This window comes from Arctopsyche grandis, chromosome 7 (assembly GCF_051622035.1).
Source record: "Arctopsyche grandis isolate Sample6627 chromosome 7, ASM5162203v2, whole genome shotgun sequence".
NCBI classification, from domain to species: Eukaryota; Metazoa; Arthropoda; class Insecta; order Trichoptera; family Hydropsychidae; genus Arctopsyche; species Arctopsyche grandis.
In genome coordinates, this window is record NC_135361.1 from 11,923,409 (window position 1) to 11,947,915 (window position 24,507).

The window sequence follows — 24,507 nt, forward strand, 5'->3', positions numbered from 1 at the left end:
CACTTATATGTATACAGTTACACGTATGCTTCAGTGTGCATTTAATACAAATTATAAATTTGTACACTTTTTTGAAATATTTTACGTGCTTCAAAGAAGTTTAACCGAATCTTAATTTGAATTTTACAGTTTGTACAAAATATAGAGTTTGTTTCAAATCTTGACTTCAAGTATCCACTGGGTCAACTTATTTTCTTGTTTCTGGTGGCAATTACGGATTGTTTTTGAAAAGTACTCCATAAATTATTGCTGTGTTTAATCATGAAAAATCTATGGAAAAAGTAAAATCCCTAAATTTTAAGACCCAAAAAACAAATCGTCTTCTGGATTTGCTTTGTAGAAGATAAGATCATATTTATATTATTTAAATTAACGATACATCAAAATCTACCAAATACGCTAGATCTGTTTGGAATTGGAAAAAAAAGTAAGAAGGGGAAAAGAAAAATAATATAATTGTAAGAAAACAAGAAACTGGATATTACGCCTTCTTACACTTTCACTAATTATTTTGAATTTTGCTTCTTTTTTTAAATTTCTTAAGCCTTTTTGCTGAACCAATCCAGCGCGTTATAGGAGGGTTGACTGCAGTGGCGTGCGGTGAAATTCTCCCTGTTTGTGTCGTACAGTATTACGTACAGTGAGCGCGAGTAGGATACAAGGGGACTAGGTGACGTCATTGTATCCGAGCAGGATAAGCGCACACGTAAGTAAGTCTGTGCAACAAAAATAGCAAGATTTTTATCGCACACCACTGTAGTCAACCCTTTTATAACCCGCTGGATATCAAAGAGTAGAAAAGCGCTGTTCATTCCCTAAAGCCCTTAAAATGAGGCTACCAACCCCCAAATAAAAATTCTCCAATGGACCTTAGCGTTGGAAAACGAGATGGTTTTCTAATTATGTAGAGCCTAATCAATCAATATACTAATTATTAACGAGGAAATAAAAATATGACAAGATTGATCCATAGATTTTTTTGTGATTCGTTGATCGAATTACTCAATATATTTTGGCGAATTTTTTGTCAGAGTTAAAGCCCGCCTTTACACGGGAAAAATGAATTAGACTGGCACCGCACCTGCGCCGGGTACTAGGCTCAGTGTTGTATGGGTGGGTACAGTGGCGGACTGGCCATACAAGCGAACATGCCCGATGGCATGTGGGCCCCACTATCTGTTGGAAAATATGGGCCCTCAGTAAAATTAAATAACTTTTTAACTATTTCACGTGTGTAAAAATTTATAGGATATTGCACTTTGGGACCTAAAGTTTGGGTATTTCAACAAAACAAATTTCTTACGATATACAAAAACAACTAATACCGGCTTTAACAGACCAAGGATCGGTTAACTTTTTTTATTAGGCTCGAAATGTAAGTTTCAATATTTGCGTGGGCCCTTTTGCTGGGCCCATTTCCAACCTCAAGATTATGTATATACCAATACCTATGTAACAACTACCTACTGAAATAAAAATGGGAATAAACAAATTTCCGTGAATAATATAAACTGAATTGCCTAAAACAATTTTGATAAGACGATTCATCATCAACCTTCGATTTAAATTAACTTCATACTTTCAAAATAACATTTGATTATACTTCGACGATATAGTAAGATTTAAATACACAATTTTAAACAGTTTCCGAATATAAAATCTATTCCTAATCTATGTAGGCACATCCATGTATAAAGAAATATACGATAGGGGCCCCTACTCAAAATCCAGATTTTCGATTAATTGAAAATATTATGCATTGTTTTCAGGGACGTAATTTGGAGGGGGGGGGGGGCATAGGGAGGCACTCGCCCCCCTAAATTAATATTGAAAACATGCAAATTGAACTTTTTTTTCTTATACATTTGAAATCCCGGTGATAGCACCGGAATCCCGGGATCGGAAATTCCCAGAACCGCAATCCCGGTGCTGAAGTAACCTTCCGGGATTGGAAGCACTAATATACATATATAAAATAATAAAAAGACACACAGAAACACACACTCAGGCACACAAAGCCACACACATTTTTCTATATTATGTAAACGTGATCAGTGGTCGATTCCGAGTTCGAATTATCGCATGATCCCAAAACTTTATTTATTGTTATAACGTACATTATGTACATAGATAAAGTATGTACATAATAAAATTTTTAAATTTCGCCTGTGGCGCTATTTTTTTCATATTTTATAACTCAATAAGGTGTACAAAGAATATTTTCCATTTCCATAAAAAAGATTTTTTGAAAAAAAATTTGACCAATCTTTGCCTGCCCTCCCAAGAAAAAGCTGAAATGACGTCTCTGATTGTTTTCTACCGAAAGTAAAAGCCGCTTTTATGCCGCATTCTTTTATGATGCATTCTATTTACCTAGGACAAGGGCTAAAACGAAATATACAATGTAATTTATGGATCTATTTTGCTTTTGCCATTTTTCTTGTACCTAAATTTGTTTATTCCCATTTTTGAAAATTTTATTTATTTTTTACCCTTGATTTTTAGCGTGATGGAAAGAAGAAATTTTTTTATATGGGGGGGGGACAAATTTTTTTAACCCTGGGTGGGCCCCCTTTGACTCCTGGCATGCACTAATTTCAGTCCCAGTCCGCTACTGGGTGGGTATGTAATGTTTCACACGTCCCGGTTGAATCCACATCCGGTGGATTCATCAGGGACGTGTGAAAAATTGCATACCCACCCATACAATAAAGTGACTAGTACCCGGCGCAGGCACGGCTGCCGGTCTAACCCATCCTGTACGTGTAAAGGCGGGCTAACAGTTTCCAATCTTAATAAAAGTATTATTTATTTTTGAAATATGATATTATGGTAAGACTATCTGAATCCAAGTTTTTTGGACAATGTGTTGAAGGATTTGGTGTAACATAATTTTAATGAAAAGGCCTAAACGAAATATTTGACGACTATATAATCACTTTATTGCTAAAAACATTATAGTATTATTTAAAATCAATTTAATTTTGTCGAATAGAATCTTCATCAACATTGTTCCCCCCTCCCCGTTAATTTATAATAATTTACAGGTTAATGTTACTTGCTTGCGTGGCGAACAGGTGGCAGCACCAAGGCCTCGTTCATCGATCAGTCGTCGTTCGTCGCTTCTGGAGGTAGGAGCTAGCTCCGAATTTTCGGTCAGTCAAGCATTTGTTTTATAAATATCATTATATCATTTAAATTAATTATTTTTGATATCATTTAAAAAACATACAATAATCAGAATTTCAAAAATATATAGATAAATTGCGTTTTCCAAAAAAATTATATTTCTCTTAAAAAAAATCCTGTTTTTTTTTTGTCATTCATTTTAATGGTTACTGGTATGGTGACATTCCAAAATGTTCCAAGTATAAATTTCAAGTATTTTTTTATTTTATTTTTAAACACGTTTTTTTTTGTGAATTTCATCAAAATTTGTAAATATGAACCATTATGACATACCCATATTCTATTGTATCTAATCTTACTGTCATCTCATACTGAATGTCATGATTGATCCATGTGCTATTATTGATTAGTACATTACGAATTTTTAGCAATACTACGCCTTATAAAATGTATGTAATTTTTAACAGTACTAGTGCAAGTTTGGTAAAAGTATTGATTTTTCCAACAGGGCAAGCTATTTTTGTTCAGAATAATTTTCTTAAAAATGAAAATGTGCACATGTTTTTTGCTTTTCCTATGCTATATATTTACTTGAATTGTAAATTTCCGGTTAAAATTTTTCATACCCTATATTAGCCTTTTTTTTAACATAACATATATAAGGTTTTGAATATTTAAATATGTTTAATATCTAACAAATGTATGTACGTATATTTATATTTCTTAGATGATTTTTTTTTAAATATATAACTTATTGTTTACAGAAAATCATGGGACTTGATTTGATGTCATTTTGGAAGAGTAACGAGACAACAAAACTTTTACAAACATATAATAAATACATAATAGTAACATGTGCTGTCGGGGTAATTCTCTCGGCCTACGCTTACTATGTTGAAGTATTGGCTGAAGGCAATTATGACTATAGTGCTCTGTGCGATATATCCGAGCACATCAGTTGCACCAAAGTCTTCTCATCTGAGTAATTGATTGTTTTGTGTAATAGATTGTGTCTTTACTTGTGTATATTACAATAGTTTTTGTAATATTTTCAGGTATGGAAAGGGTTTTGGATTCGTCAGCGAGAATTCACCATTGAATTTGCCAAACGGTCTCATGGGAATGGCGTTTTACGGAATTATTGCTCTATTTAGTGAGTATTAATTACTGTTTGAAAATAATTTCATGTATCTTAGTTAGTATTTGGAGTATAAAACTTCTATATGTTATGGAAGTTTGTTTGCAAGAGACAAATACTTATCTTATACTAATGTTCTTGTTTGTTACAGGCTTGTCGAATGATTTGCGCCTTTCAAAAGTGCAAATGGGATTCTCTTTTGTGTCTGTATTGCTATCTATTCGTCTCGCTTACATTTTGTATTTCATTCTGTATGATTTTTGCGTAGTCTGCGTTTCTACTTATGTTGTCAACATCGCCAACACAACTTGGACTTTCCTAAAAGTCCGAGAGGCCCAAAAGATGTCTATTAGTATAATCGAAAAAGATGATTAAATGTTTGAAACAAGGATGTCATGATAAAATTATATTACATTATGGATGTTTAGTTATTTAGAGAAAATATTGAATGTTTTATGTTTAGTTTTGGATCTATGTATATGTTTACTCGTTTTGAAATGCTTACTAGTCCAAAAATTATGGCAAATTGTATGTTTGCAGTTTGAAATATCGGTCAATAGTATTTATATCTATTTAGTATGAATTTTTTGTGCATTCTAAATGAAAAGTTATTTTGATAATTTTTATACTGATCATTTATGTTATTGAAATTGATATTTTTGATACTTTTGTTTGGTGGACACGGCAGGGTATTTAAGCAAAATCAGTTTGAAAAAAAAATGCACAAATTTGCATTCAATTATGGTTTACGCTTTTATTTGCTTATGAAATATTATTTTATATTTGATTGTACGAAATATCATGGAAATTTTATAACCAGATGAAATTGTGTCAATATTATGCTATATGATGACGATCCACATGCTTGTTTTACCTTAAGTTTGACTATTTTAAATTGAAAATTTAGGAATTCTGTTGGTTTTTGTTATTAATCTACAATATTCAATCTACTTATTTATATTATCAGACACATTCCAATACTTTTACCTGATTTATTTGTGATATAAAACATCAAGAGATTCTAAATGAGTTATCATTATGGAACTCAGGGTCAGATTTGATTTGCTTGTTAGTATTTTGCGTTTCTTCACAATTTTCCCCTTATTGAAAGGATGGTATTAAGAAGATTACACTGCAACAGGGAAGCAGCTTGCCTAATATTTAATGTCATATTAATTAGAATATATTGAAAATATTTCACGTACGCTTATATTTTTGTTGCATTATGGAATAATATAAAATTTATCAATTACTCTTTGAAATTAATTATGTATTACATATTTTGTTATGGAATATTTTTTATTATGAAATAAAAAATATTTTTGAGATTTTACATGTTGTATTATTTAATTTATTTAAAAACCTCTCACGAACTTGATTTTTTGACGATATTTATTATAACGTAACGTTAATGTGCTTAATATTTTTAGTATCCACGCACAATCTTTTAGTATTTTGGTTGTGAATATATATTAAATAATTCACAAACTCTTGCGTGTGGGTTGGATGGTATGTTATTGTTTGGGAATTCACTGGTTTTGCGTGGACAGTGTATTTGAATAATCAATTATTATTGAGTACATTGAGCCGGCGTCAGTTGTTAACCTTAAATGCAAACAGACTAGTTAGGGATAACATTTTTATTTTTAAAATTAGCACGTTCCATCGACAACTTATAACAATGAACTCCAATGGACACTTGAACAGGTTTTGTCAGTATTTTTAAATTATATACCTATATTAATACATATATCATTTACACAATACAATAATTGATCTAATTGAGGTAATTGTTTTCAATACATTCAAAAAGGTAATTAATTTATGCATAGATATTATATTACATACATGTAATGTAGGCTTTGGCTTAATTGTACATACATATTTAATTTAATTTTTATTTTATCTTTAATTTATATTTATATATATACAAATATACTAGGAAGGTCTAACAGGTAACTCCAATGCGCCTCCCAGGCCAATAATATTGTACATTTGATAAAAATACTCTTAGTATTATAGAAAGTACATAAATACATATGAATTAATATCCCCAGAGATATTTATGGTCAAATTTGTAAATTTGCAGCATTTTATACAATTCAGCGAAATTCGATATTGCTGAAAACTCTAGATTTTGCGAGAAAATGGGTAAGAATGCCAATTTTTTAGAACCGTTTCAATGAAAATCAGGTAAATTGGCAAACTCTTTTAGGAAAAGATCAACCAGGAGTCACAAATCCAAGGTCTGATCAGCAAAAATCAGTGGGATATGAACCCGTGACCACTCTGTTCAAAGCATTATATAGGTATGTTAACCAATAGTGTATTCTGTTGGTTATATTATATGAGCTGTTATATTTGGAAGTGGCGGAAGTCAAATTTTCAGTTCCAAAAACACAATCACTTATTTTAACCACAAGTCTAGACTACTATGAATTGATACTTTTCACTTTGTATTCGGTAAGTAATATTGCAAGTTTTACTTTTGAGTGATTAAATTATGTAGTATGCTATTCTTTATCAGGTTTAGATTATCCACAATTTGAACTCATATCCTGTTTCCATAATAATTTACAATATCTTGTTAATTTTAAGTACGAATCTACAGTCAGGAAGGGGTTTTCTGAAATTTTTCGAAATATTTGATAGGTTCATCCTAAAAAAGGTAGTTTAAAATTTAAATAGATTTGATTAATTTCTTAAAGAGAATTTTTTTTCCATATTTCTACATGTATATCATTGTAAAATTGAAATTCACCAACTATTAGACCAAAATTCTATTAGGGACCCTCATTTTTAAAAGGACTTGGTATATATTGCAAAGGTCCAACGAAGAATTACAAAAATGCCTTCCGAATTTAAATCACTTTCATACGACATGAGATTGAAAATAAAGAATTTCTCCACATTGGATACGAGAAAAATGAGAGGCGATCTGATCGAAGTCTATAAAATTTATAAATAACCATTGCAATTACCCAACGATTAATCCCCTTACGTTTAACAAAAACACTTACCCGAGAGGTCACACTTCCAGACTTCAAAAAGATATTCATTACAAAATAATCAGAGAATCCTTCTTTTCAAACAGAGTGGTTAAAATTTCTAGTAATCTTAACCTTTTATAAAAATATACTTGATGATTTCCTAAAAATTAATGGGTTTCTGTAGATTTTCTTTTTTGGTTTATTCTTTTTGTATTTTTTTTATTTGCCTCAATTTGTAGATTTTTAATTTTGTAATATAAAATTAGCAAACCTGTTGGGTCCATCAGCTATGCGGCCTCTGCCAAGTATTTTTTTGTTAAATAAATGTGTAAAATAAATAAAATAAATGTTTTGTTAAATAAATAAAATAAATGTGTGTGTAAAAGGTTCCAAGTATCAAAACTTACACATAGAATTCTACTGTTAGCAAAAAATGTTTAGTTTGAAAATATACTTTATTTAAATAAAAAAAATGGTCTTCTTTTGTTTCATATTATCATACATATATGTACATATATATAATTGAAATTGACAAGTGTCAATTTCGTATCTAATTTTTCGTCTTCATACTTCGTAGTTACATATGTTCAAGTAGTAAATTTTCGGTGATACCTTAATTACATCATGACTTTTATTTGAAACTTGTGAAAATATATTGTGACTTTTTTTTTTCTAAGCCCGCTTTAAAGGTCAAGGAATTTGACCCTTAAAGCCCTCAACATGAGGCCACCACCCCCCCAATTAATACAGTCTAAGAGACCCTTTCGTTGGAGAACGAGACGGTTGTTCATGAATATCGCACAAGAACAACCGCACATCACTGTTCTAATAAAATAACCACACTGTACATAACCAAGTACAAAATAAACAACAACGCATGAACACATAAAGCGCGCATGCGTAAGGAAACAATATCTGAAATATGCCGTGCGAATGCACGCACACCTCAAGTAAACATACATGTATCATGTATGTATGTATGTTTATACGTGCATAAAAACGCACACACACACACACACACACACACACACACACACACACACACACGCACACACACACACACACACGCACGCACACACACACACATACACACACATACACAAACCACAAAAACATACACACACCTAAACAGCAAACGCACACTCACACACACACATTCACAGAATAATAATAAAAAATAATAATAATAATAAATAAATAAAAATGAACTCATAAATGCTTATGCAATCAAGTGGAGTAGTAGCATTCAGGGGAACACAGCTTCCCAAAGCATTCCGCGAACTTTTCGAAAGCTCTAAACGATGCTTTATTCATTATTAGATGATGCAGGAGGCCAATGAGAGAACCCCTGACGCTGTTTAACAGAACCCTCCTCTCAGTCTCCATCCCAGGACAGGACCACAGAATGTGATCTGCATCCTGCACCGGAAAAGAACACGGACAAAAGGACTCAGATACCAAGCCCATAGATGCGAGCTTGCCGTTAAAGTGGCCATGACCAGTCAAAAATTGACTGGTCCAAAAACTGGACGATAGCCAATAACGCTCAAGGCGCGAAGTGACCCTCGGAAAAAACAAATAGGTGCAGTGGCGGACTGGCCATACAAGCGAACATGCCCGATGGCATGTGGGCCCCACTATCTGTTGGGCCCTCAGTAAAATTAAATAACTTTTTAATTATTTCACGTGTGTAAAAATTTATAGGATATTGCACTTTGGGACCTAAAGTTTGGGCATTTCAACAAAACAAATTTCTTACGATATACACAAACAACTAATACCTGCTTTAATAGCCCGAGGATCGGTTAACTTTTTTTTATTAGGCTCGAAATGTAAGTTTCAACATTTGCGTGGGCCCTTTTGCCGGGCTTATTTCCAACCTGAAGATTATGCATATACCAATACCTATGTAATAACTACCTACTGAAATAAACAAATTTCCGTGAATAATATAAACTGAATTGCTTAAAACAATTTTGATAGGACGATTCATCATCAACCAGCGATTTAAATTTACTTCATACTTTCAAAATAACATTTGAATATGCTTCGACGATATAGTAAGATTTAAATACACAATTTTAAACAGTTTCCGAATATAAAATCTATTCCTAATCTAGATACATCCATGTATATAGAAATATAAGATAGGGGCCCCCTCCCCAAAATCCCGATTTTCGATTAACATTAATTGAAAATATTATGCATTTTTTTCAGGGACGTAATTTGGGGGGAGGCATATGGGGGCACTCGCCCCCCCTAAATTAAGGAATAGTGTGAATATTATGAATTCAATTATTAATGAGATACTATGGATTTACGTTTATTTCTTAGAAAATAAAATTCAAAACAAGTATATTTTGGTTTTTAAGTGCGCCTTGGATAAAATTCTTAGAAATTGTTCATCCTTTAGAGCGAATCGTAAGAAAGGTCCCCTTTATTTTATTTTGTCTCAAAAATAGATGTGTAACGTTTATTTTTCTGAAAGTTCGTATATTAACGTGATCAGTGATCGATTCTGGTTCAAATTTTCGCATGATCACAAAACTTTATCTATTGTTATTACATACATATATGTACATAGATAAAGTGAAAAGATATTCGGTAGAAATTAAGATAGTTTTTTAGTGACTCAGTTAGATGGTCGATTTTTGTTGATCATGTGAAGATTTTTGGAAAAAAATTTTCGCCTGTGGCGCTTTTTTCGCTTTCTACATAATATTTTTTTAAAAATAAGCTTATTTTTTTCATATTTTATAACTTAATAAGGTGTATGGAAAGAATATTTTCCATTTTTATTCCGATATAAAAAATATTTTTTGAAAAAAAATTCAATTTGACCAATCTTTGCCTGCCCCCCAAGAAAAAGCTGAAATGACGTCCCTGAGTGTTTTCTACCGAAAGTAAAAGCCGCTTTTATGCCGCATTCTTTTATGATGCATTCTATTTACCTAGGACAAGAGTTAAAACGAAATATACAATGTAATTTATGGAACTATTTTGCTTTTGCCATTTTTCTTGTACCTAAATTTGTTTATTCCCATTTTTGAAAAGAAAATTTTGTTATATGGGGGGGGGGGACAAATTTTTTTAACCCTGGGTGGGCCCCCTTTGACTCCTGGCATGCACTAATTTCAGTCCCAGTCCGCCACTGAATAGGTGTGTCTACCTTTGGAGGAACAATCCCATCTAAGTTGCCAAGCCGAAATAGCACAATTTAAAATAACAGACTTCAAACTTCGCCAGAATCGAGGATCATCGCACTGTGACTGATTAGGCGTACGGAAAAGGACGCCCGAGACGGTAGCATCTAACCCACCACGAAGTTTTTCCCGAGCAGCTCTCATTTGGACGATCAAATCAAGTGGCAATGTACCCGAAAGAATCTGTAGCGAGTCTGTAGACGCAGTGCGATAGGCCTGGGTAAGAGCGATCAGAGGAAAACGCTGACCACTATTTAATGTACGACGGACTGTCTTTAATTCGACACGATGACCCCAAATGCTAGATGCATACGTCAAAGAGTTCACAAATACAGCATCGTACACCAAGCGTTTGTCATGGAAACCTAAACCCTATGCGCGACCACAGAGGCGACCAATACGACTAATGGAAACCTTAGCTTTATCTAATGCTCTCCCAATATGACCATTGAATGAAAGCCTGACATCGAGAACAACACCCAAATGAGTGGACTCATTGACAAATTTGATCTTACAGTCTCTAAGTTTAATAGTAGGGGCTCTAACAAGAGAACCCTTTATTAATAAGCACTTGGACTTAGAGGGCGAGAAAGAAAGTTTGTTAATTATGGCCCAATCGTCTAGAAGGTGAAGTGCCGCAGTAGCTTTAAATTCCAGATCAGCACGGGACTTTGCGTGCGTTAATAACACTATGTTATCAGCGTACGCAACCAAACTGCAACCCTCCGGCAAATTGATTGTAAAAAGGTCATTGACAAGAATGTTCCAAAGGATAGGTCCCAAAACGGAGCTCTGTGGACATCCAATAGAGAGATCCCTGAAACCAACCTGTCCACCGAGTTCGAAAACCAATTTCCTATCCGACAAGTAACTCTGCAGTAAGCATAGTAAATTCGGGTGCAGTCCCAGCAGACGCAACTTGATCAATAGCATGGGCCACCAGGCATTATCAAACGCTCCAGCAACGTCCAACAAAACAACAACTACATACTTGGATGGAGAGTCCGAAGACTCGATATTAGCCTCTCTAGGACCTTCCCAAAAATAGGTAGCAAACTGATTAGGCGATAAGCCTTGGGGAAAATATTATGACTTATCAGGTGATCCACAAACTTATTGATGAAATGATTTTTAATTTCAATTTTGAAACTATTTTAGGGGGGGGGGGGGAGGACTTAAGCCCCGGGGCCCAGTTTGGGATTTGCGGGCCATGGTCTGTGTGTCTGTGTAAGATAACGTTCGCCATACTATAATAGTCGTTCCGATTCGACATACATATGTAAAAACACTGCCAACAAGACGTACGAATATAATATGAACATATTTAATAACAGATCAATAAAAAAATAGCTTAATATGCCATATATATTGTTTGCTACCAATGTTTCCTCTAGGTAAATTAGTCTCTGAGCATTTAGCGCCATCTATTGAAAATTTATTTAATTAATTTTTTTATTGGTGTTTTATATTGTTTATACGTAGGTAGGAAGGTAGTTTTTACCATTTTTTTTTCATACTAAACAATTAAATATATTTAAAAGGAATTTTAAAAAAATACGACCGTGTGCGGATAGAACACAGAACTGACACATTTCTTTTAACTATTTTTTTAATTATTAGCCTAATATGCCATACCCAAGCAATTATACTCCATCGGGCACAACATATAGTCGTATACATACATATATAAAACTGAAACGGTTGATTAGCTGTCGTCAAAGTCGTTTCCAATTGGCTGGATTGGTCAAAGACGTTTGTGATTGGTCGATAATAATATTAATTTTTATTTTTCATTGAAATAAATTTAATAATAAAAAAACGAACGACGATTATTTTCGTCAGTTCGACAGTATTCTCACTACTAGATTGCATTTCCATTTCAAGTTACTTTTATTATAATACTAGTGGTTTTACCCGGCTTCGCTCAGTATTTGTAATATAAACCGTTTAAACATGGCTAATCTAATAGTAAACATTTGATCAAATTTATTTGAATAGTTTTATTTTATTTAAATTTCTTTGAACATTCATTTGTTCGATAAGGTTACGGATCTACGAACCAACAAAGTCTCTTTCGAAATTATATATTAGATTAGATTAGATCCGTGCTAAAACGGAAGAGATCGTCAAAAGTGGAACCGAGCGAAGCTGGGTAGCACCACTAGTTAATTTTATTGGAGAATTATACATAATTACCGAATAGTGTCAAATTATTTTGATCAAACTGTGAAGTGCTTTGAAAAGCAGAATTTTGTAAAAATTCAAATTATGTCAATAAAAAAGTGCAAATTTGATTTAGGATTTTAAGTAATACGTACATATGTACATTACGTACTCACAACTACTGGACCTGTTTTTATAATATCGAAATGGTAATAAATGTTCGCAACCCTGAAGCGAAACTGTGTGGGTGATTCGCAGATACGCATATGATAATGAATCGTAGGTATACGAAAACAAAAATGATTTTATGGCCAAGTTTCTGATTTTGATTTATATATCACACAATTTAGCAACATTTTCAATAGCATAACAGTCACAATAAATCATTCAATAATATAAAATTAAAAGTGAACTTTTTTTAGTTCAATATTTCAATTTTTCTAGGCATTTCTTGGAACAAAAGTAAATCACCTACCCACTGGAGCAAAAGGAATGCGATTTGAAGTATCCGGATGTCAGCGAGGTGTCACTTCACGGTCCTGCCTTCTCAATTCGACCAAATTTGGCAACGATCGTGCAAAAAGATCGCCCACGAAATCTACTCGAATGCAAAGGGCGTTCAAGGTAACCCAAGGTGTTATTAAAGGGTAACCGTATCGAACGGTTCAAATTTCGCGCTACTTCTCGTTTTGGATTATTTTTGCACATCACCGATTTGCACGAAATCTCCTTCGTTGCGGTCTTCACACACGATTGTGAATTGATTCGGTGTATTCTTTTCAATTAACCGAATCTAACCTTTGTAAACCTTTCCAAGAAATGTGTATGTACATACATACATACAATACTTATATATAATACTTTGACTAAATAATATATATATTTTTTTAGATTTTTATATGCTTTTTATAATTACTAAATTATGTTCACAATACATCTAAATCTATTTTAATAGCTACTGATCTACTGATCATTTTCTATTTTACAATTTTAATTTAATTTTGTTAGTAATGTTAATGTACAGCATAATAGGAAAAATAGTTCAAAAACCTATTTACAATTCTTTTAAATGCTCATAATACATCTAATACATAATACATAATTAGACTCACTAAAGTCGATGACCTAAAGCAGATTGTGTTTAGATAATCTGTGTTTATGTATACCTGAAGGGTATAGACATTTTGTTGTAATCACCAAAACTCTTCACAAGTGTGTTAGTATGGTTATTAGTGATTCTGTCATAGAATCTACTGGTTAGTTTGTTAGTAATGTCTGTAACAAACGGAATATTATTTATGGCATGCAGTTTTTTCAAGTTGGTATATATGGGTGTATTATAAATTATTTTTAGGGATTTATTTTATATTATTTGGAGCTTGGAAAGGTTAGTATTCAAGGCGTTATTCCATACAGGTGAAGCATAGGGTAATAATGGTAATATGAGCGCGCGATATAATTTTATTTTGAGTTGATAAAGAACTATGGAGATTAAATATTGGGTATATTGAGGATAAACCCCGCATCGCCTTGCATTTCGTTGCCTCAATGTTAGGTACCCATCTCATTATTTTATCGAACGTTACTTCTAAGTATTTTATTACTGACTGCCATTTCAGACTTTCTCCAGAGGGGATTTTCAGATCTGAACTTGGCTTATGCTTTCTAACACTAAAGAATATGGCGTCTGTTTTGGTTTGATTAATTTGAATTTTCCACTCATTGTTTTAATTGCAAATTCAAGATTTTTACGAATAGTGTCTGGTTTTTTGCTACTTGTGATCATATCGGATCAGATCGGTATCATCTGCCTAAATAATACATATACATATTTAGAGTTGCTTTCTTTTTATGGAAACATTTATTCTTTTTTGTTTTCTTTATATGTACACGTGGTGTACTGTACTTGTGAAATAATATTTTCATTTATATTTGTATCTTTTTGTCTCACTATACTACTTTCTTTTATATTTTATTCTGTATGTGTGCCAATTTAAATAAAAATAAATTTAAGGTCATGAGTGATTTCAGAATCGAATGTACCTATTAGGTAAACATATATGTATGTATAATAAAAATAATAAGAAAAATCTGCAAAAATTCTTAAATTATACATACATATATGCACATACATAGATAGATACGTCGAAGATGATTTTGGCAATGGCGTCAGAGTGTTGTTGTGTAGACTTTTTGCAATTCTCAAGTTTTTGCATTTCATTATATGTAAGGCTGCAGCATAATTTATATTCATACTGACCACAATCTTATTTTTATAGCACCCTAAAAAGGCAGGTTTTTTCAAGACACGAAAGTATAGACTATATAATGTAATACCATACAAAATGAGCAACATAGCTATTTTATTTTTTTAATCATTTAATTTCCATACTTTAGAGAAGCACATTGAAATTGTTTAAACTTTTAGATTACATTACTTTAGTATAGTTGAAGGTCATTCGTAGGAACTTGAGCTTTTTCGTAGCCTGAGTATACATATATAGGTCTAGGTTTCGTAGCTTGAGAAACATAGTATGTTTCCCAGATACATAAATAAAATGTACGTAATTTGTCCATATGTATGTACATACATATGTACATATATCCTCACTAATTGAGAAAAAAGTTAATTTTTTCATGAACGAGCTTTAAAGCCGAAATTCATCTGAGTGGGTACTATAAAATCCGATATAGATGATTTCATCGGCTCCATACAAAGCTGGCCTACCCTACTCATAAAGTTTCGTTTATACTAGTACAGCTCACTTCGGGCACTACAGTACAAAAAATATTCATTCGTACTTTCTATATGGACACATTCATATGCTCCGTAATTTGTTAGTGAGGTATCCGAAACAGACACGATCTATTCATGTCATACAGCATTACACGTCACCAAAAAGTATCAAGCAGGAACGATCTTCTTTGGCCACTGTGGAAATACTCACGCATGACATAACGTAATAGTAGCAAGTGCACCAACATTAACGAAAGCGCTGTCATGCGCATATGAATATTTTCGTAAACGTCATATTGTGACAATATTCACATGACGATACGACTCAAGCAATATTGCGCCGTATCGTCGCGCTCTATATTGTATATGTAAGCCGATTTTGCCTTGCACTTGTCCAAAATAGTCAGCAGCTTGGCTTGGTGGTTGGACTTTTGCTTAGCACCGAGAGACGCCGGCTTCGATCCCGTGAGTTGACCTCGATTGAAAGTAATTTATTCTGAGTATATCTGAAATGTTGCTGGTCAGACTTGGATATTTGTGACTCCAGGTAGATCGTTTCCTATCAGAGTCTGCCATTTCTTCTGATTTCATTGTTGAAACGGTTCCTCGATTAAATTGGCAAAAAACCTTCCTACCTACTATGTCACCACTATTTGAGTATGATTAATGTACAAGTTAAAATTCATAGATGTGTCGTTAATTTCCCGAGTTTTCAGTGTCTCGTATTTCAGCGACTTGTAATAAAAATGCTGCATTGTTTGTAATTGGCCAGGAAGGGGTATTGGGGCTTACCTGTTAGGCATTCTTGGTATATACATATGTGTATGTATATAATGAAATAAATAAATAATAAAACAAGTATGAACGTGCCGAAAACGGGCGGTGCTGTATAGTATGAAAATATATAGTCTTCTCCGAGCAATGTTGTGCCGAACTGTTGAAGGGCAGTGCTGAATAATATAAACGTACCTTCAATGTTGTAATTCAGGCAGTCTAAATTCGTTAATTGTATGTATGTATATGCTATGTAATATAATATGACATGAATAAATACATCTATGCTTTAATATAACATATTATGTTTGCGATATTTATGTATATTTTAATAATATTTTAGTATCATAGGCATTGTATTTAATTTGTTAAGTCAGCATTCAACTTGTGAAATATTTCCCACAACATTTTATTATATACCCAGAAGGTATTTACCATTCACTGTATTTTTTCATTCGGATATGTTTACTGTTCAGATTTGATTTTCGTGGGCCAAGCGTAGGAAGTTGATGTTTTATTGTTATTATTGTCGACGCATTTTATAAATATGTAACGGAGGGAAAATTTACAACCATCTTAACGACACAGGAAGTGCTTCGCATAATTCATATTATTATGCACGTGTACGTTATTGTTCTCTGTGCAAACCGACATGACAGAGTCTACATAAATTTGAAATGCAGCATTTTAGGTAGGCCGTAAACTTGCAGCCGTGAAAATAGGCCTGCAAGGTGTTGAGAATCTTTGCAACGAATATTTTCAAGATCCAATCTCAGGAAATCGAGATTTAAACTGAGATCGCGCGATAATTAAGTATTATCGCTTACCAGAAGCAATAGTAATAGAATGTTGGAAAAATGGCGCAAATAAGAAAACGCTCCCATTTTGTGTTGATGCACTCGTACATGTAAGCACGCACTTTTCCGACTATCTGACGAGTCTAGAGTCTGCTGTGCCACTTGGTTGAGTCATCTGATTTGCTCTCGACTCTCTTCGGATGCTTACCGATCGATCGATGGTTGGTGTTTTGCAAAAACTGAAAAAAATTGAAAGAACTGGTTATTCGAGAAATGCGCGGTTCGCTTTTTCTAGTTGCGCATTTGTCGCGTCTTCTTGATTAATGTATGTCGTTGTGATTAATTCAACATGCGCACGTTTGAAAGAAAAAATGGAATATATCCGACATGGGACGTTCACGCTCTTCTCAAATGTTTATTCGAGTTTGGAAATTTTTGCGATAATGGGAGCAATACGAAAAAGCTTCAAATCCAACGCTAACTTTCGCAAGAACGGTAAAAGCGTTTGAATAGTCAGGTGAATGAATCATGCCTCAAAAGAAGTTCAGGAGCATACTAGGTCATCGGAAAGTCGGAAAATTTCTATTTGATTATCATACGAGTGTGCTAAAATTTTCTTAGAAAAATATATGACTTAAATTTGTATCATTATCATCATTTATGTACAGTTATTCACCATCCACTGCTGGATGAAGGCCTTTCCAACAGGCTTCCACTCGTATTTGTTTTGCGCAACTCTAATTCATCTCATACATATGTATGTACATCCCCACACATTTTTTTCTAATTTTGTCTACTTTGCGGTCTTTCTTTCACCCTTTTACGTTCTTTTATATTTACATTCTAGCATATCATATCACTTTGTCCACCTTTCGTCCATTCTTCTAGTTACGTCACCCGCCCACTGCCATTTCAACCTTTTCATTCTCTCCATTATAGCCACTACCCTTGTCATAATTCTCACCCACGCATTCCGCTTCCTATCTCTTCTCGTTATGTCGAGCTATGGTTAGTGAAATTCGCGAAAAATTCTCCTCCTTTTGTATAAAATTTTACTATCGAAATATGATTGATACCTTCTGAAGGACTGTAGACTTTTGCTTTGTATGATAAAATTCTAAATGAATATTGTTTTTAAATATAATGTTTTCCGGAAAATCGATAGCGTGTTTTGAACATTTGTAAACATCCGGTCATATGTAATAGGCTAATTTTTAAATTAACTTTTGAACTTAACAATTCGTGAACAGCATTAAACAAACTTAACGTCTGAAGGTCGATCTGACATTTTTATTCGTGTGTTTTATTGCAGTTTCTGGGAAACAAAATGCATGGTGCGATTCAATATACCATAAAGGTATCGCGATGAATGAGCCAACACGAGTGTTTACAATTCAAAGAAGTAGAAAAATTCAAATAATAACACGATGATGAATTCTTCTTTGGTGATTTCGAGGAATGACACACCTAGCCTTGGGCTAACTAACCGTTGCGCTGTACACAACATATCATATATTATTAATTTTGTAAAAAGATGACTGTAACTAGCGGAAATGAGGTATTTAGTGTATGTGCATCCAAGTTAATAAGCGCTAGATATCGGTGGATATATGCATGATTTGAATTTAATTTTCCAATTATTTCTGTGTATTAATTAAATTCTAATGTATGTATTGGGATTGTGCGAGCAACTCGTTCGCGCGTGGGACTATCGACTTTACTGAACAAAGAATCTGTGTCCCACGTACTCCAACCAACGTATATGTATGTACCTACTGCCATCTCAAATATAATAACAGCATTAGTGCGAAAAAATAATGTGTGACCAACATTGCAATTTGGGTGTATTTTATGTAGAACAAAACACAATTTAGGTGCGATGATATTATCTTGGAATAATTGATGCTTTTTGTTGTGATTTTGATGTACATAAAAGTACGGTGTCATTAAAAATTATTTAAGAATAGACTATGAATTAATCATAATTCATGGAAATTGAATGGAATTTAAAAGGTTGTCTGAATAAAATTAAAATAATCCAATTTGATTGATGGTTGTAAAGAACTTGTACAAAATTAAATTGCATTATTTAGAAATGATTCTGAAAAGTTTTATAATTCTTTTTGGTAATTAATTTTCAATGAAAAAATCACAATCACATGTATGTACATACATATATATTACATTGGTGTACATGTGCATTGAAGATGTATAATTTTCAATGGAAAATTAGATGGATTTCTGTATATGTTTAAATGTGTTTTTGTTTATTATTGAGTGTTTGGTAAGGAAGTTATACATACATATACAAACATATGTATATTTAAGGCTTTTTTTCCCATGTAACGCAGTGGAATGGCGTTCCGGCACCTTTTTGTCTCAGCCTTTTATGTTTCAAACGAATATTCTATATCATATAATTTGAATATAATCTTTTCGAATAAAAATCTTTACAATAAAGGAGTTCCGGCACCTTTTTTTTCAAAAAAAAAGCCCTGTGTGTATGTATGTACATACGTACCGTGATGAGGTATGTACTTATTATAAGGAAACAGGAAAGCTTTTATATGACGTCTATATGTATGTATAAATGTAATATAATATATATGTGCTATATATACATACATATGTATCTCTAAATATGAAAAAGTAATTTAAATATGTAGGTATGTATGTAAGATCTCAATTATCGAGAAATGGATTATTTTGTGATGAAAATACGAATAGTGAGTTTATGAATTGGATCCGATTTCAGTGTTTGAAATAGCATTGTTGAGCTTTTAGTTGGATTGCTTTTATTATAAAATGATTCGCATATGGATGTAAGAAAAAAAAGAACGGAATCGAGCTCAGGATGGATGTGAGTGTGGCAAGTCATTTGCGAATAAAAAATAAAATAAAAATCGCGATACATAATTGAACTAAAGTATCATTACGCCGTAGCACAAAGGGAACGTGTTCATAATTGACAATCGGCGTTTATTCATTATTCGCATACGACCCACGAGATTTTTTCAAGATTGCAAAGGTCGAAAAAGGAGTTGCGAAGGAGAATAATAGGAAAATGTACAAATATATTTTTTGTGAACACGCATAGAAAGAAGACGTTTCCGCATTCCAATCCAACGGTTGTATGCGTTTTAAGTTGGATATAAAAAAAATAATTACAAACCAAATTTGTTTGGTTATTATTGATCACATCGTTAGCCATGTCAATAGGTCTCGCGAGATTAAAATCTCACTCAATTGGAAGCTGTTGAACTCTAATCGATATCCCGGCTACTGACGTGCGGAGAGTTCAACGCGTTAATAGATATTGAATTTTTTTTATCTGACCAAATATCTAGCCGTGGAAAGATCAAGAACACATAATTAATTGCACCATATTAAACTGAATGAGATTCTTGTTTATTTATATTCCATTTTATGAACGTGGAGATATGTATTTTATTGAACGGCTAGCATGGGAACGAAACCCAAACGTGACTACCGCACAAATCGATTACTATGCAGTTAAACTTATATATTAGATATATGTATAAGGGACATTCTAAATGTAATATACACTTGGACACGTTTGGATGTATCTGACTTGATTAAAAAAAATAATTATATATATTACGAACTGACAGATTGATAAAAACAAACTACAATGCAATTAAATACTTTATCTAGACATTGCTTTTCGATCTATGTATATATCATTGCTATTGAAAAAAATTGAATATGTCGGCAAGTTGTTTAATTTTATTATCGTATCCCTTACCTAAGTCTTTGATCATCATTATCTGTTGATAAATGACGTGAAAGATTGCATGCAGCAGATTGCAATGATGCAAGTCGATCCTTGCGCAGTGAACTTGTCGCAACGATCCATCAATAGTAACGATACTGCAGCCGACGTTGATAATCTTCGATCGGTCGAGGTACGAAATACAAATCCGATGCATTAAAATATATCTGCAGATGTTTAAATTATCTCGAGCAGTGCATGCGCGATGACAGTTGGAGAAACGATTTCGAATCAACAGGTGGGAAAGTGCATAAATAAGAGTTTACAGGAGATAACTTGTTAATGCAAGTATTGGCGGGGAAGGGTTTTCCTCTATGTACGTATGTAGGTGTGTCGTTTGATAACACCGATTCAGGTGTGTATCCGGAGAATTTGAAAATATAGAATTCCGAGCAAAGACTCGATAAGTAATTTTTGTAAGATTAGTAATCAGGGCCTAGGGATTAGAATGATATGATGAATGTAGAGCCTAAAAAATGACGGTGTATGTACACATTTGTGATTTGATTTGATATTTTAATTGGAAGGATTTCTTTTGTTAAAAATTATTAATAAACGCCTGCTGGGTTTAGATCGTATTTCTAGAATTTATCACAAGCCACGAGTATATGTGTTAATCTAGCGTAATAATGCAACAGTTGCATGGGCAGATAAATAATTCATCTGTGAAATTAAACATCGATGTGTTGACCATTTGGTGCTTTGGGCATCGGTTTGCTTGGAAACGTGGTTGTCGATGTGAAATCTTATGGTGTCGGGTTTGGGTGGTGTGTGGGCGACCATTTCGATCGAAACCAATCAAGTCACCTTGGTTTTGTAAGCCAATGATACACTATTACCATTTCATTGTTTATAATACGACTTTAGCTGAGCTTTGAGTTTGACTCGACCTCGGGATGGGTCTTCGATGATTCAGTGATTTTGTTATGTGTCAAAACTGGGATATTATAACGTGACATATTTTCGAAATTGTCGTTTATCTTGTTTATTTAAGATAATTTATGACAGTCAGTTAATTTTTGACTTAAGTCTTATTAAATTTCCTACAGTTAAAGTGAGTGTTGTATTAAATTTTACAACCTCATTGCATATCAATATGTAAGATTAAGGTATGGCTTTCACTTTTCTATAGTTTGATTATTTTCTTCATGCATTTCATATACCTATGTACATATTTATTTTAGATTTCAAAGGATGAGATTTACTGCGCAGGTGAATTTGATCGATTGTTTTGACATTTTTGATTTTAGGCGTTAACAACTTCGACATTGACTTTTGAGTGTGTGAATTGAAATGTCGGAATTTTGTTTACGCGTCGTAAAAAATACTCGTACACTCACATACGTAAAAAAATATAAATAAAAGTCGATCGATCCGATACTGAATCGTTTGGTTTATCGGAACAAAATCAAAAACGGTCAATAAAATCGTAAGAGCCTTTCATGGAACGGCAGACAAGGTCGGCTGGATGCAAATGCGTTAAATATCAAAATTAATAAAACCAAGTGGGATTACGAGCAGTGTAAATATTTGTTTGTTTCGAAATTTACACGCGGTCGTCAATAAAATCAATTCTGCAGTGGATGTTTCTTCTTAGCGTAATGAAAGCCGTTTTTATGGTACTATAATTTATTAACACGTTAACAACGCGCTCCTTGGCGATGCTCGAATGGTGAAAATCATTCTTAGCGGCGCTTGTTAATTTAGAGGCTATAAAATCAAAATTATACAACCAGTATTTTATTGAAATTGAACCAGAAGCTGTGCTAACAGGAAATTATCTATGCGTAAAATTAATTATACAGGACAGGGTGACGCATCCTGTTTTGAAATATGCACTGAAAATGAGAGATGAGGCAGGTATATAGTACATAATTATGTACAACTGAACGGAAATTTAATGCATTTTTACATAATTTTTAATTATATTTTACATCACACTATGTACATATGTATATGCTCTTTTGCTTGAGGACACTTTGCTGAAGTCTTTTGGTTAATATTTTTAGGAATTTTGAATGGCTATAAAAAGTAATACGTTATATGTATGTATATTAATGTATTTTTCATGGTTTAAAAACGGTATTAATTATACATATGTAAATTTTTTTATTTTTACAATTCGTACCACTCGTCTCTGTTTTGCTCAAATCTCATCCATCTCACCACACACATTTTCCTAATTTCGTCTACCCATCTTCCTTTCGATTTTCCTTTTACCCTTTTGCATTCTCTCGGGTACCATTCTAGCACTTCTTTTGTCCTTTCTTCTAGCCAAGTGGCCCGCCCATTGCCATTTCAATATCTTTACCCTATTCACTATGTCCACAACCCTTCTCACCCATGTATTCCGCTTTCTATCTTTCCTCGTTATGCCGAGCATACAGCGTTCCATACTTATTTGAGTGTACTGGACTTTGGATCCATACTTCAACACTGGCAAAACGCATTGATCGAAGATCTTTTTCTTGAGGCAGAGTGACATTTTTCACATATGTATAAGGGTATGTATTGATAATTCATCTGCAGAATTATTATTAGGAATGCACCAAAAACTAATAATGGAAAATTAAATTTATAAGATATAAATATTAATATAATATATTGTGATATTTTCCTTTTTGGTATGGTGCATAAAGTTGTAAATTTATTTGTAAAATAAATATATAAAAGTATTTTATATTTTTGCGAAGCCGGGTATTTGTTATAAGAGAAGTCAGATATAAGAATCTTTGACTATACATACATACATATGTATATATATTACAAAAATATTGTAATATAGTTAATGGAAGTAGTATTATGCAAAACTTGAACAAATTGATCTAACAGAATAATTATCATGAACACGCGCTTACACCACTGTATCAATAGACTATAAAAATTAAATTACACTACAAAGCACCACCAAGTCATGTATTCATGAACGGATAGATACACGTCTAAAGAGTATAAAAAAAGTTTACGACATTCAATATACAGCCGTTGTCAAATTTATCTATCTAAACATCTTTTCCCTCGTCTTTGAAGAGGTATTTGAGTGTATGTTTTGGTTATGTGGTGTGTCACGGGTTTTGTTTAGCATTAGGACGTGCATGCGCGTTCCTAAACGTCAATTTTTAAACGTAAATAATATATGTATGTATATATATATGTATAATACACAGCTACGTGATTGTAGCCCCCCAGAATACAGTCAAAGTATTAAGCTGACTGAGTACTGTTAGTTATATTTATTACTACGAATTTAGGAATCGAGTGCTTATTTACTGAATTACCGTGTGAATGCGCACTAATACAGAGAGTACAACGGAGTTCGTTAGAATTACGTTTGAAATTTGAATTTTTTATTTGGTGTATGTATATTAAATTTCGGATCGTAAAAAGCGTGAGTAATAATTTGCATCGCCGAAATGTAACAATGATGGTTATGGTGGTTCTTCTGCCCACGGCGTTTTGCGAACGACTACGTCACTTGTTTGGATTCTGCTCCTGTGGCCAAATCCAAACGCCTCCTAATCCTCAGATAGCCATCTTTTATCCATAACGTAGTTGGTCGTTCGGATTACTCGCAAAAGCTGTTTGCTCTCGTGAAGATAAAGACACCCATGCATGTTCAATATTCGTAAACTCTAATCTATAGATCACATTTTTGAACATTAGAGAACAGCTTTTCGAAGTAGTACAATCTTTGAAATAAGCGTAGTTTGGTTTATAGGATCTAACTCTTTAGATTAATTTTTCGATATTTGTAATTTAATCCATATTTTTTATATTTATGTA

The 24,507-nt window shown here is 33.1% G+C and overlaps 1 protein-coding gene across 1 annotated transcript; it reads left to right on the top strand.

Moving 5' to 3' along the window:
• The first annotated feature begins 3,091 nt into the window (after window positions 1–3,091).
• Vkor (Vitamin-K epoxide reductase) lies at window positions 3,092–5,601 on the top strand. Its single transcript, XM_077434115.1, has 4 exons — window positions 3,092–3,155; window positions 3,894–4,111; window positions 4,185–4,282; window positions 4,419–5,601. The coding sequence occupies exons 2-4, from the start codon at window positions 3,900–3,902 to the stop codon at window positions 4,640–4,642; spliced, it is 534 nt and encodes a 177-aa protein (XP_077290241.1). The 5' UTR covers window positions 3,092–3,155; window positions 3,894–3,899; the 3' UTR covers window positions 4,643–5,601.
• The last annotated feature ends 18,906 nt before the right edge of the window (window positions 5,602–24,507 follow it).

Excerpts from the sequence above, each read along its gene's own strand:
- Vkor (XM_077434115.1), top strand. The coding sequence starts at position 3,900 with ATGGGACTTGATTTGATGTCATTTTGGAAGAGTAACGAGACAACAAAA. Across the intron at positions 4,112-4,184 it reads ACCAAAGTCTTCTCATCTGA|GTATGGAAAGGGTTTTGGAT; the intron begins GTAATTGATTGT and ends TAATATTTTCAG. Across the intron at positions 4,283-4,418 it reads CGGAATTATTGCTCTATTTA|GCTTGTCGAATGATTTGCGC; the intron begins GTGAGTATTAAT and ends TGTTTGTTACAG.